The 14,319-nt window shown below is 37.6% G+C and overlaps 1 protein-coding gene across 1 annotated transcript in view; it reads right to left on the bottom strand.

Annotated features, from left to right (window-relative positions):
- SUGCT (succinyl-CoA:glutarate-CoA transferase) overlaps window positions 1-14,319 on the bottom strand; it is a 681,636-nt gene that overhangs the window by 107,793 nt on the left and 559,524 nt on the right. Inside the window, exon 11 of the mRNA XM_017506146.1 lies at window positions 1,658-1,721. Coding sequence (XP_017361635.1) covers window positions 1,658-1,721 — 64 coding nt within the window. The remainder of the gene's footprint in view (window positions 1-1,657; window positions 1,722-14,319) is intronic.

The raw sequence follows: 14,319 nt of genomic DNA, 5'->3' as shown, positions 1-14,319 counted from the left end.
GTCCTCTATGCTTTTTGCCCTTCGGTGTCATATTATAAGTCAGCCTCTCAGAGAGACTTTCTTCGATCACCTAAACTACAGCAGGCCTGACCTGACCCCTATCATTCTCTATGACAGCACATTCTTCTTTCTTTGCACTCATGATTTACAGTTATAGAAACATTTGTTGGTTGTTGTATCATCCGACTTTCTACTAAGTATCAGCTCCAGGTGGCCAGGGGTGAAGTTATCTGGTTTATTTTTGTATTTTCAGGACCCAAAGCAGTACCTGGCACATAGTGTATACTCAGGAACATAGATGAGTGAATGAACTAATGAACTTCTTAGCTTTTGTCATCATTTTTTCTGCCACTTTTCTATACCATATAACACTTCCCTAGTCTGTCATTTGTTTATACCTGCTCTCTTAGTTACGGTCCTTAATCCATGCATAATGTTCCTTATGTTCTTAAACATCAGAATTTTCTCTTCAACTTTCTGTACTCATCACACTTCTCTCTTCTTACTTTTTTCATGTGCCAGTGGTCACCATCTGGTAGGTTATGGGAGATAAAGGTGACCCAAAATTTTAGAATTGGATTCTATTTAGGATAAAATTAACAATAATAATCCTTCAATAAATGAGATCAGATACCTGTAGAAGCAAATGCTCTATGCCACCGGACTGAGATGACTGAGGAGTTTGGGAAATACCTAAATTCCAAGCACGATTACCAGGAAATGGTGTTAGGAAAAAACGATAACAAAAGTTATATCCTGGCTAATTGCATTAACCTCCATCAGAAGAAAAAAAAAAATAAGTGCATGCTTTGTGTATAGTCTAGAAAACATGGACACAATGAACAAATAATGTGGAACTCCATTGCTGGAATGTGGGTTTTCCAGCAATGCCTGGAACAGAGAAACAACAGATCTGATAAAGGTAATATTATGATTAGTAGAGAAATGAAGGCTGTGTGGGGGAAACGTATTGGTCACAAGCTCTCACTACAGTTTAAATGCACAACCTAAGAAGATGCTCTGAGAGTAGGCATGAGGCTCCCGGCTGCTGAAAAGAAAGCTCCCTCTGCAAGTGAAAAAGCTGGCATTTCGGCTTAGGCAGTGGTTTCTGGTGAGTTGGTTTAGTATGAGTCAACTTACAAAAATTCAATCTATTCTGGGTGTACTGAAAACATTTAGTTTCTTAATCTGTAAAGCCAAGATGCATACCTTAAACCACAGTTCTGAAAGAAAATGTCTGAGCCTGAGCAGTCAGTAGACTTCCTCGGACTCCAGTTACATCTTGCCAGACTTTCTTTCCAATTCTCATATGAACCACACTCTGTTTCTTATTATTGGCCATGCCTATTACTATCAATCTGTTGATAATTACATGATGTACTTTTGTGAGCACCTGATTACACAAAATGGAATTAAGAAATGCAAACATTTTTTGTCACCGTGGCAAACTGACACTCCTCAGAGCTAAGACACAATGTTGTAGCCTCAGCATACATTTCTGTGAGTGTAGCTCTAGGATTCCCCTTTTACCTAACATTATAAATTTGGATTATGTCTCGGAAAGTTGTTTGAGAGATCATAAGCTGCATGTAGTAAACAGTATATGGGACAATTAATAAAGAAAGGTGTTAGAGAAAAATACCAAAACTTTTCAGACCTGGGATGGAAATCTTGCCCACAGTCGGATGCTCCATCTCCATAACGAGGCCATTGTATAATACCTGAAAAGGCAAAAATAGAGAGAAAAATAATTTACAAAATAAACCTATCTTCAATTGCAAGGTATGGTACAGCCATCTATTCAGTCAACATCAAAGAAAGATACAGCAAAACACAGGGATGTTTAAAATTTTCATTTGAAAGTAAATATTTGAGGTAAAAATAATGTTTCATCTTATAATACATCAAATGAAGCCAAAAAAGACTAGAGGATTTACAGACTAGCAAACATTTCAGTAAGACCTTCCCACTCTTAAAATTTTTATTTGCTCCTAAATATAGCAGATTATTTCCTCTCTTTCATCTATGGATGCTCCCCTAATATTAAAACTCAGACTTTTCCTGCATTATCTCATGATAGGACTTGGCCAAAGTCAAGAAACAGGGCCTCGAACAGAACAGCACACTAGGGTGGCACACATGCTCCTGGAAATCTGTTCAGCAGAAGGTATGGGAAGTCAGACCACTTTGAGGAATAATCAGAGTATCCAGAAGGCTTGGTGACTGCTGGAGGTGGAAGGATTCAGGGTTGCTGTGACAAGCAAATGAGCAGTTAACAGCAAATCCAGAGGAGACCCAGGTCAGAGGTGTGCCCAGGAAAGCTGAACCAGGAACGTTCTCCGTGGTAGTCAAAACCTTAAGCATAAGACTAGAGTTCAGAAATAGGATTCCAGGATCCTGGAGAAAAAAGCCAGAGACTTCATCCCAGAGGCCTGATTAGGTTCTCATGCAATGGGACTGAGATAGGTATCTACTGTGCCATCAAGAACATAAGGTAGCCTTGGCTTGGGATTAAGATCTAAGGCCAGTTACTAGTGAAGGGATGTTCTACCAGTGCCTGACTAGAGAAATGTGACTTGATGCTGAATCACTTGACTACTGAAATGAAGCAACTTAAATCCCTGGCAAATGAAGGCTGGAAATTTTCCTGGGGGGAGGCAAAAAGACTGAAGTGCCCTCTAACTATAGGTGGTGGATGCGCTGAGAGCATAGAACCAAATTCTGGGACATAAGTGTTGAATAATTAGAGGCAAAATGTTCTGTGATACACAAACATAAATGCAAAAAGTTTTTTCTTTCTTTCTTTCTCTTTCTTTCCCTTTCTTTCTTTCTTTCTCTTTCTTTCTTTCCTTTTCTTTCTTTCTTTCTTTCTTTCTTTTCTTTCTTTCTTTCTCTTTCTTTTTTTTAAACAATTAGAGGCTACCTGAGTATACTGTCTCAAAGAATCCAACATCTATTACTAGAACCTCAGTTAAACATTTATGGGCATCTTACATATAAATTGTGTTTCACCTGCACTATCTACCAAGCAGAGAACCTCTCTCTTCCTGTCCTGTACATGCATCTAAAGGACAGAAGTATTTCGGTGGCATATTAATCTTACAGATCACAATTTTATGCCAGTATTCCAAAAAATGGCAGTTATAATGGTTATACAGCATTTTGAGCTTCAGGTAAAAGCAAGATTTGTATATTTACCTTCTTACCATAATCTATTCACAGAGCAAATGAGCATGGAATAAAGAAACTAATAAAAATGTTTTCTCACTTTGCAAAACTCAGAGAAAGAGCTCAAATTTCTTGGGTTTTATTCATTTCTGGTGAGTTTTTGTCACATCATAAAACAAATCATCAATAAGACAACTTCATCAGTGGCTTTAAGTTTAGAATTACAGTTTTGCTATGGCTAAATATTCTGGCTGCCACTGGTTTCTTTGGGAATGGTTACCACTTTTTGGGTGATGCTCTTTAAACGATGTCAACCTCCCTCATTGAGGATGATAACAGACCACACAGAGATTCTCTCTTTTGGGATCACCAGGTTTGTACTCAAGAGCTGGCCAGATAAAATTCTCGCCAGTGTTAGAATTGTGCTATAATTTAATTCTGGTGTGGCTCGTTCTCAGCACCCGCCCCGCACAGCTTCCTTCTATGTGGGGGTGGGGGCTAAATGCCAACGCGAGGTGCTAAATCTCAGTTCTACTGAGGACAGGAACAAAAATACCGAGCTAAATTTCACTCAAAACAATTATCTGCACACTGAATCATTCTTCTCTCCTCGTATCTCTGTTGCCCTCCTGACTACCTCTTTGTAATAACACTGCAGTGCTACTCACGAAAGACAAAAGTGAGTGTTCTTAGCTAAATATAACTTAACTGATAGTGCTGAAATTAATTAACGCTGAATTTTAATCATGTAGCAAACGTTAAGTGTCAAACGTGAAAGGGTAGTTGGTAAAGGTCAAGGGACATATGTCAAAGTTTTGTGAAGCAAAAGCTAACAGCTGATTGAAATTTTCCATGGAAGCAGTTTAAGCAGTGTACCTTCTCTACCCCTATGCTGATTGCTGTCTATATAGGATATTTTCAATATGAAACTTTAACCTTATCAATGCCTTTGCATGAAACCCATTCTGTTTTAAGAAAAAATGTAAATTCTTCTTACATTCGGCAGAGAAAGTTAACTGCAGTTTCTCATTTGCTGTAGCATGCATACAATTATTAGACAGACGGGCTGGTCTGAGCCCCCATGTTCAGAAGGAACTGATATATTCCCCTGCTTGGTTGCCACCCACCTTTTAATATAGAGTGTGAAGTCCATACGATTCCATAGGCTTTCTTTGTGAATCAGGTCAGAATATCCCAGAGAACAATGCCGGCTGTAGCAGTGCTGTCCCTGGAAACCCTGCCTAATGACTTGGAATCTTGGAAAACTCTCCAGCCTGGTTTGTGGGGCGAATCCTGCTCTGCTTAGTAACATATTAGAGGATTTCAGAACCCAGGAAGTCTGTCTGAATTCTAACATAAATCTCTCCTGCTTCATTAACCCTTTCACATTTGACACTTAACTTTGCTACATGATTAAATTTGTCTCCTCTAAACTTCATTGGAATGAAGGAACAACCTGTTACCACCATTTGTATAACATTTTTTGGAGAATGGTAATTAAACGTTTCCTTGTTCTTTTCTCATCTGGCCCCAACACCCCAACCTCTATCACCTTAACCTAGAAATTCAATTTTAAAATGTTTCCTTTTCTAACAATCAACTGCTACAATTTCCCTTAAAATTTTCATGCCTTAAAGAGTTTCATGCCTTGGTGCTAGGTCTGACCATTCAGGGCATTCTTTGTTGCATATTGAGTTATTTCAATATATGGCAGGGAATTTCTCTAGAATTTTGTACTGAATTTTGTTCATTTGGCAATGTCTTTCGTTTTTACTGTTATCTCCTTCGTTTTACTTATTTTACCCTTCCTAGGTCTTTCATGGTTTCATGGCTCTTCTAAATTCCATTTCTTCTCCTTGAAATTCAAAAGCCTATTCTTGACAAGAATAGAATTGTAGACAGTGCGCCAACCTCTTTAGCAAAGTATCAGGCCTATTTAAAATAAGGTCTCTCTCTTTCTCAAGCATTTTACGGATTGACAGCCTAATGACAGAGTCAAATGGTAACGTATTAATGATGGGGGGAAAGAGTAAAATGTATACCTTAAAGTAATGTGGGAAATAAAAGTTTAAATGGAAGTAAGAAAGTCTTTTGATAAAGTCCTATGGCAGAAATGACAGAAGAAAAAAAAATGTAATATAGGACTAGCAAGACAAAAATGCAAAAAATAAAAATCGATACCCTTTCTAGAGCCCATGAAAATATTTGTGGAAAATGAGAGGAATACTCAAATGAAAAGACATGAAATTACATTCACAAATGATATTTGTAAAGACTATACTATCTTTATACATATCAAAATCAAAGTAATACCACCAATGGCATTAGCAATAATGCACAAAAGAGAACTGACCTATCTATTCACTGTGAATACTGATATGAACTATTCATTCAGTACAACAAACACCACAGAGCACGTATATGCTAGGAACAATGAAGGGACTGGCAATAAAAAGATGAATGAACCTGCATTAAAAATGTACGTAATTAGCAGAGAGGGTATAGAATAAGAGAGGTTTTTAATGACAGTCATGTAAATTTTTATAACACAGTTTAAGCTCCTTAACAAAGGAGCAAATCCAGTGAGGGGCAAGTAAGTAACTCTGCCTATCCAGAAAGAAGTTAAATGACCTAGGTCAGGGAGGTTAGTAAAGACTAGAGAACAAACATAACATTGAAATTGGATGTTAAGGTTAAAAACAATGACAAATGTAATAACAGCAGGTGCTGCTCAACAAAACTCCTGAAGGGTCAGACATTGTGTTAGGAGTTAAAGCTTTGTTCATTTAATCCTCTCATTAACCAGACTAGATAGGAATTATTATTACCTTCATCTCTACTGATAAGGTGTTAGAAGCCTAGAGGGGCTAAGCACTTGTCCAAGATTTCACAACTACTAAGTGACTGATCTTGGATTATAATTTAGGTGTGTCAAATTTAGCCAGGTTCCTGGCAGTTGGAGACAAAAAAAGGAAAAAAAAGGAAAAGCATTATTTGATTTACCATTAAAATAACTAGCTGATGTGGTCAATTCTGTATAACAAATTAGTCACTTCGGTGGGGAAAGAAAATCAGCCAAATGGATTACATGGCACCATGTGGTCCTATTAGTTAATAAACTGAGCTGCACCATTGCAGGGAGCCAAGGATACTCTGGCACCACTGATACAAAGGCTTTGAAAACTGGAAGGATTTGAAGGGGATGGACCCAGCGGGTGATCTTGGGCAAGGAACTTAAGTACTCTAAGGCTCAGAATCCTCATCAGTGGCCAGACATGATGGCCCATGCCTGTAAACCCAGCACTTTAGGAGGTCAAGGCAGGCAGATCACCTTAGGTCAGGAATTCAAGACCAGCCTTGCGGACACGGCAAAACCCCATCTCTACTTAAAATACAAAAATTAGACAGACATGGTGGTATGCACCTGTAATCTCAGCTACTCAGAAGAATCGCTTGAACTCAGGAGGCGGAGGTTACAGTGAGTCGAGATCGCTCTACTGCACTCCAGCCTAGGTGACAGAGCAAGGCTCCATTTAAAAAAAAAAATTAAAAGCATTTAAAAAATAAAAGCAAAATCCTTATCAGTAAAAATAGGATAATAATATCTCTTTCTAAAGAATGAAGTAAGATGATGAGCATAAAGCCCTGAGCCCAGGCCCTGGTGCAGAGTGCCCTCACAAGAAGTAGCAACTGTTTTTCCTGTGGCCAATAGACTGAGCTCAAACTCTGGCTCCATCAAGTACAAGTTGTGTGGCTTTGGGGTACATTCACCGAACACATATTAAATGTACTAACAGTAATGAATGATAATTAACAATAAGCATTAAATATATATTAATGTTGCCAGACATTGTTAAGTGCTGAGGAAAAACGGGTCACAGAAATGTCAAGGTCATGCCCTCAAGAAGCTTATTGCCTCCTAAGGGAAACTCTCTAATTAAGCAGAAACCACTAGTCCATTATTGATACATAATAATATCTGTTTTGTCTCAGGCTATATGCCCAGTGCCATGATAGTTATCTGGCACTATCTGGTAGATGCTCAATAAACATTTACTGAATTTTTTTAATTAAATTAAATTAACGGAGTATCTTGCAGGTAGTTCTTTTTATAGAATATGGGTAGAGTGCTCTTGGTTTTCAGCTTTTGATGAATCCTTAGAGTTCTCTAGACACAAAACTGTTTTACTGAATTTCCAAAATATGGTCATTTTTAAGAACTTAGTTATCAAGTTCCAGTGTTGCCTTGCAATTGTTTCAGTTTTCTAAAGCAGCTTCCCGCTGATCTTGAATCTGCCATATACACTGCACATATTTTAAGACATTCCAGAGGCCATGCTGAGAAGCTCTGCAAGGACAATGGTCACTATCAATAAAGGAAAGCCAAAAAGGGGGACCTAGGAATTCAGCAGAAACATGGGTATGCACATTTATACATGTAAACTAAACTACTAAGCTAAACTTGAAGAAAACATTTACAGAATTTCTCTTCTTAGGAATACTCAGAGAACCATTTCTAAAACACACAATACCTTACTAAGCAAAAAACACCAGAATAATATGCTTTATTTTATTTCCCACATTAGCAATTTAGTCATTCCTTTAGCATAATAGGAAAATAACCTTGGAATAATATTTAAAAGGTTACATAACTGAAGGCAAAACTTAAAGTGAATATATTTAAAAGTTAATTCAACTATTTCTGAAAACTATGCCCTCAAAAATGCAAAAATAACATAAGTTCATCAAAACAAATTGACATGAAAGTCCCTAACTTTACTTAGATCAGGGGCCCGCAAACCGGTACCGGTCCATGGCCTGTTAGGAACCGGCCCAAACAGCAGGATGTGAGCAATAGGCAAGGAGCGTTTCAGCTTGAGCTACGCCTCCTATCAGTTGAGAAGCAGCATTAGATTCTCATAGGAGTAGGAACCCTATTGTGAACTGCGCATGTGTGGAATTTCGGTTGTGCTCTCTTTATGAGAATCTAATGACAAATGTAATGTCCTTGAATCATCCTGAAACCATCCCCCAACTCCATATGGAAAAACTGTCTTCTATGAAACTGGCCCCAGGTGCCAAAAAGGTTAAGGACAGCTGACTTTGATAATGGAGATTACATTTAAAAGCTGACATTTTTTTATTCTCTTCCTTCTTTGAAACAATTCACTGTAACTAAATTTCATTCTGCCATGCATGCACATGATACAGCCTTTGTCCTGTTTTCTCTAATTTAAAAAAAAACTATGAAAATTGGTTATGTAAAAAGCATTTTAAAAACTATGAAAATTGTCTGTGTAAAAGGTATGTGTTTTACACAAACGTGTGTGCACATATATAGTGTGTATATATAGTGTGTGTATACATATAATGTACATATATATTTATATATACACACATACACTCCACACACACACACACACACACACACACACACACACATATATATATATATATATATATGGCTTACTGAAGACTAATAAAATGAACACCCATGCATCAAACATCCAGCCTGAGAAATATAGCTACCAAAATGTTTAAAGTCCCAGGTGTGCCCAGTTCCTTCCTATTCTATCCCCAAATAGAATTCTCTTGAATTTTGTTAATCTTTTTCTTACTTTTTTTCTACTTGCATCAGTGTGTATATACTCCAACTACTTCCTCCTGGATTTCACCCATTTGTAACATTTAATTCAATGAAATCAAGCACACAATTCTCTGACTTGTTTTTTCTCCTAACATTGTTTCTGAGATTCATCCATTCTGAAGCATGAGGCTATAGGCTAATCATGATCATTTATATGAAGTATGCCATTGTACAAATATACCATAATTTAACTTATTCTGCCTTTAGGTAGTTTCCAATTATTTTACTATGGCAAACAATGCTGCTATTAACTCATCCCTTCATGCAACAATTTCTCTAGAGCTTGATTTGGTATGGCATAGTGTTAAATATATATTCACTTGTTAGGTAATGACAAATAATTTTCCTAAATCATTTACCGATCATTCCCACCAGTGGTGAATGTTATTTTCTGTTGTTTTATATCTCAGCAAAACTTAATATTATCAGAGTTTTTAGGTTTTGCCAGTCTGATCACTGTGAAATAGTATCTTATTAAAGTTTTAACTTGCATTTCTTTAATTATTAATCAGGTTGAGTATATTTTCTCTGCTTAATAATAATTTACATTTCCTCTTCGATGAAATGCTTATTCAAGAAGTTTTTCTACTGACTTAATTATACTTTTCTTTTTTTTTTTTTTTTGAGACAGAGTCTCGTTTTATCACCCAAGCTGGAGTGCAGTGGCACAATCTTGGTTCACTGAATCCTCCCGGGTTCAGGCAATTCTTGTGCCTCAGCCTTCTGAGTAGCTGGGATTACAGGCCTCTGCCACCAGACTTTGCTAATTATTTATATTTTTAGTAGAGATGGGGTTTCACCATGTATATACAATAAATTACATATATAATATATGAAATTAATGCAAATTTCAGCTATATATTAGATGTGAGCACCCTATATGTCTCTGCCTCTCTTGTATTTCCTCTGTGTGTGTGTGTCTCTCTCTTGGTTGAGTTGTAATTAATTTATTCAGATCTATGTATCTGATTATGAATTCTCTCTCCTATCTAATCTACCATTTAATTTGCTTGCAGTTGTTCTTAATCCAGAGATGATTTGCATATTATTTTTCTAAGTGCTTAAAGGCACCACTGAAATAGAACCACATTAAACTTAATTTTCTGTTTGGTGGTTTTTGGGCTCCCAAGTAGAATTAATTACTGTCCTATACGTGGGACGATTTGTAGCTAGGACATCTCCTAGCCCCAGAAAAATGAGAGATTTTCTTTTTATACATTTCCATATTCAAAGAGCCATATTCAGAACAGGTTAGAATATCTATTTGTTTCTTCATTCTCCAGTGGCAGATTTCAAAATTTGTTTGCTTTCTTTTTTGTTTTATTTTGTTTTTCACCTAGTTCACCCAATGACAATGCTGACTTTTGGATGTCCAACCTTTATGCTGAAGTTTCTATTCTATCTCCCACCTAGTGTAGACTTCAGGATTCTTGTGATAGCCTCATTTCTTATGGCACATAAAATTCAAGTTCTAAGCCAATGAGTATTAGCAAGTGCTGGTTGTAGTGCTTGCTTTTCTGCATGCATGTTTTCTAGTCATTTTTCTATAGGCAGAATTTCTCTGGTCATGTAGTCTTCCATATTGTCAGAAACAGGTCCTCCAGATATCACTGTATCCTCTTTAAGCTACATTTTAAGTCTTAATTTGGTGTTCCAACCTTTCCCAAGACTAAATAGCCCAGATAATAAGAAAAATAACAACTATTAAATAAAAGTGGATATACAATAGAATCCAGTGAAATATAAAGGTGATTTCTGAACTTTAAAGTCAGGCTATTAGAAGTCCAGACTTACATCTTTAATTCTATCCTTCTTGGAAGTGGGGCCTTCAATTAAGTTATCCTAGAACCAAACTACAAACTTTCAAGTTGAGAAAGCATTCTTTCCCTTCCAGCACAGCAGTCCACAAAGCCCTGTGAAAAGAACCATTCCAAGTGGTGGTCAGTGGGTAATTTTGTGTGTGCTGTCTTCACTTAGCAAGAAACAAATAACTCCTTCATTCTTAGGAATTTTCTAGTTTCCCAGTGGGAAACCTGTGAGTTTTGATTAGTCCTAAGAACAGGTCAGGAGGCTACATATATACATATATATATATATATATATATATATATATATATATATATTTCTGACTGGATTTAGTCATGTCTTCCCCAAAGACTGAAGATTCTAGGCAAGAACTTGGGAGTCCAGTCTAAGAGGCAGAAGCTATCTACTTTATTAATGAAATGATGCTTCATCCTCTTCAGAAGCCATTGAGGCAAACATTTTTCTTATTACTCTTCATTTGTTGATCAAGAACTCATCACTTTAATGTCTGCCAACAATTCTATTTTTTTGCAGAGACCAAAGTAACAAAAGAGTGTCAGGAGGAAAAAAGCCAATTGGACAAAAATACGGCATAACAAAAAAAAATGCATAGAACTCTCTGAGTGGGCAGAGTTTTCCGTGTGATTTGTCAGTGTTGGACAGTCCAACTAGCCTGAATGTAAAACAAGGACAGAGTGAGTGTGAGAGGACTGTACTTGACACTTGCCTAATAACTAGGTGGCAATTTGCATGCACCAAGACCCAGTGAAATAGATTTTCCATTGTTATCTCTATTTTATAAATGAAGACACAGATTTGGGGAGGTAAACAACTCGAATAATATTATAAGATGAAATGTATCTATCTAATAGCAGAGCCTATGATCTTTCTACCACACTTGTGTCTGTCTGTAGACTGTTCAGTATAACTTTCCACTATAATCAGATTCTAGTATTGCTGATCTAGGTGCAACACAGACATAAGAAGAAAGAGTCATTGGGGACACAGAATATTTCAAATGACTGCCATTAGCAATTTGTCATTTCTTCTGTTGGTACAAGTGCTGCCTGAGAAAATCAGGTATAGTAAGATGCAAGTAATATTTTACGGAGACCTCCCTCTCTGTCTCCTTGTTGGTAGTGTGTTGTAAATTCTACTGAAATTAAATCTCCTTTGGGATTGAATTGCAACAAGGCATCTCTTTACTTGATGTAGCAAAGCTTTCCCTTAGTAAGTCCACAGGAATAAGAAGAACGTAACAAAACATTAACATCTGCTTCCTCAACAAATTTTCTTAATAAAGTCATATATGCCAAATATGTTTAAGGCTCATCATCCCTCTTGATACAGTAATGATATAAGTTCAATCAGGAAAGGTTTTCAGCATCAGGAAACCACAGAGGAAATGATGTCATGGCACACACAATATCTGAACAGCCACAAGGCCAAGAGGCAGTTGATAAATGTGCCGATTACTCAGTCCTCTGCCATGAGGAAGTAGTATCATTTGTTTGCTTTATGTCAGCCATTCTAGAGAACCATAACCACAGAGGGGGCAATCAAGTGTCAGTCCTGTGGCTACCGAAAGACACGGACACTGAACACAACATCTTCCTGGCACCTAATTCATTATGCCAAAAATTTGCTCAGGTTCAAAAAGGCCAGAACCATTATGATAATTAACATATTTCTAAGACTTAAGAACATTAAGCTGGTGGTTCTAAAATTCAATAAACTCAGTGTTTTCATTTTATATTTTGGTTTGCTTTTCCTGGGAATTTGTGTGGATGGGGAAATAAACTTTGCTTGTTGCAGGCAGATAAATACATGTTTGCTCTAGGCCAGGTGATAAGGAGAACTATTTTAGGAAGGAGCCTGTGTGACCAGGCCTGGGGGAGATAACATTGATAAGTCAGCATGGTCACTGATAATTTTGTGGGCAAGTGACCCTTTGGATATGCCAAGAGATGTTATCAGGGAGAAAGGGCTGAGTCATGTATATGTAATTCTGGCTTGCCAGTGTTGAGGTGTGGGACAGAGGGGTAGAGATGGAAATGCATACAAACTAAAATGGAGGGACAAGAGTCCAGTCAGGAGTCAAGCCCAAGCTTCTCTCAGACACATTTGTTTTCCCAGCTGACTTGGCTCACTGTTGGATCCTGATCTTATCTAAAATAATCATGGACTAGGTCTCGTCCTTTTTGTTTGTTTGTTTGAGATGAAGTCTGGTCTGTGGTCCAGGCTGGAGTGCAGCAGCGCAATTTCAGCTCACCTCTGCCTCCTGGGTTCAAGCAATTCTCCTGCCTCAGACGCTTGAGTAGCTGATATTACAGGAACGCACCACTATCCCCAGCTAATTTTGCATTTTTTAATAGAGTTGTGGTTTCGCCATGCTGGCCTGGCTGGTCTCAAACTCCTGACCTCAAGTGATTTACCCACCTCAGCCTCCCAAAGTGCTGAGATTTCAGGTGTGTTGGTTCACAATTTCAATCAGGTGTCATCAACCTGCCTTACAGACAAACGGTTTCAGAATGGATATTCACGACACTATCCTATCTCAACGCCCAACCAGAAAAGTGGTTTTTGCCTCTGCCCTGCTTGAGTATCAGGGAGAGATGCTGCCTTCTGAGTTCTGCTGTGTGATATGTCTTCTATTCATATACACACTTTATCTTTTGGACTTGACACTTAACACTGCCACTCTAGTTTGGACATTTTGCTTTTGCTCACAATAAAGACATTCCTTGAAGTTGAACCCTATGTCAGATGCCCATCTTACTTTGCCTAGTCCTTGAATCCAATCTTACACTGCCTGTAACAGGTTGAATAATGGCCATCCAAAGATTTCAAGTCCCACTCCTGGACTGTGTCACCTTATTTAGAAAAAGAGTCTTTTCAGATGGGATTAAAGGATTAATGAAGGATTTTAAAATGGTGCAATTACCCTGGATTATGGGAGTAAGCCCCAAATGCCATCACAAGTGTTCTCATAAAAGAGGCAAGGGAAGATGTCACAGATACACAGAAGGGGAAGTAGCAATGTGACAAGCCAGATAGAGAATGGAGTGATGCTGCCACAAACCAAGGAACGCCTATAGCCACAGAAACTGGAAGAGGCAAAGAAAGAATCTCCCCTAAAGCCTTCAGAGAGAGTGCAATGCTGCTAATACCTTCATTTTTAATTTCTGGCATCCAGAACGGTAAAAGAATAAATATCTGTTCTCTTAGGCAGTCCAGTTTGTAGTAATTTGTTACAGCAGCCCTAAAACAAACTGTATACTAGCTCTTGAGTTACACCCACATAGATTATCAGGAGCTAGAATTCTCAGCTTAATTCATGAACCCCTATCTAAACAAATAACCGCTCCAAATAAAAAATAATTAAAAACTGGAATCAATCTTATGGTCCAAAAGAGACTCAGACTTGCTACATCATGGAGAAAGGAATATCTCAAACAGCACATAATCACAATGAAGTCAACCAGATAGTATTCTATTGCAGCTATTTTCATAAAGAAATATTATTGTTTCCATCCTATTTTTTACTCTTTTGGAACTAGTTTTGCCATTCTCAATAACTTGGGAAAAACTTAAAAGCAAATACCACTTTCACACCAAATTAATCTTTCTTCCACTTTAGTGATTTGTTTATGCAAATAACCTGAACTCAGGCACAGGTTGGTGATTCCTGGGGCGGG

This window comes from Cebus imitator, unplaced genomic scaffold (genome assembly GCF_001604975.1).
Source record: "Cebus imitator isolate Cc_AM_T3 unplaced genomic scaffold, Cebus_imitator-1.0 Scaffold349, whole genome shotgun sequence".
Classification (NCBI taxonomy): domain Eukaryota; kingdom Metazoa; phylum Chordata; class Mammalia; order Primates; family Cebidae; genus Cebus; species Cebus imitator.
Note: the sequence above shows the minus strand (reverse complement) of the source record. Positions and strands in the feature narration are given on the sequence as shown.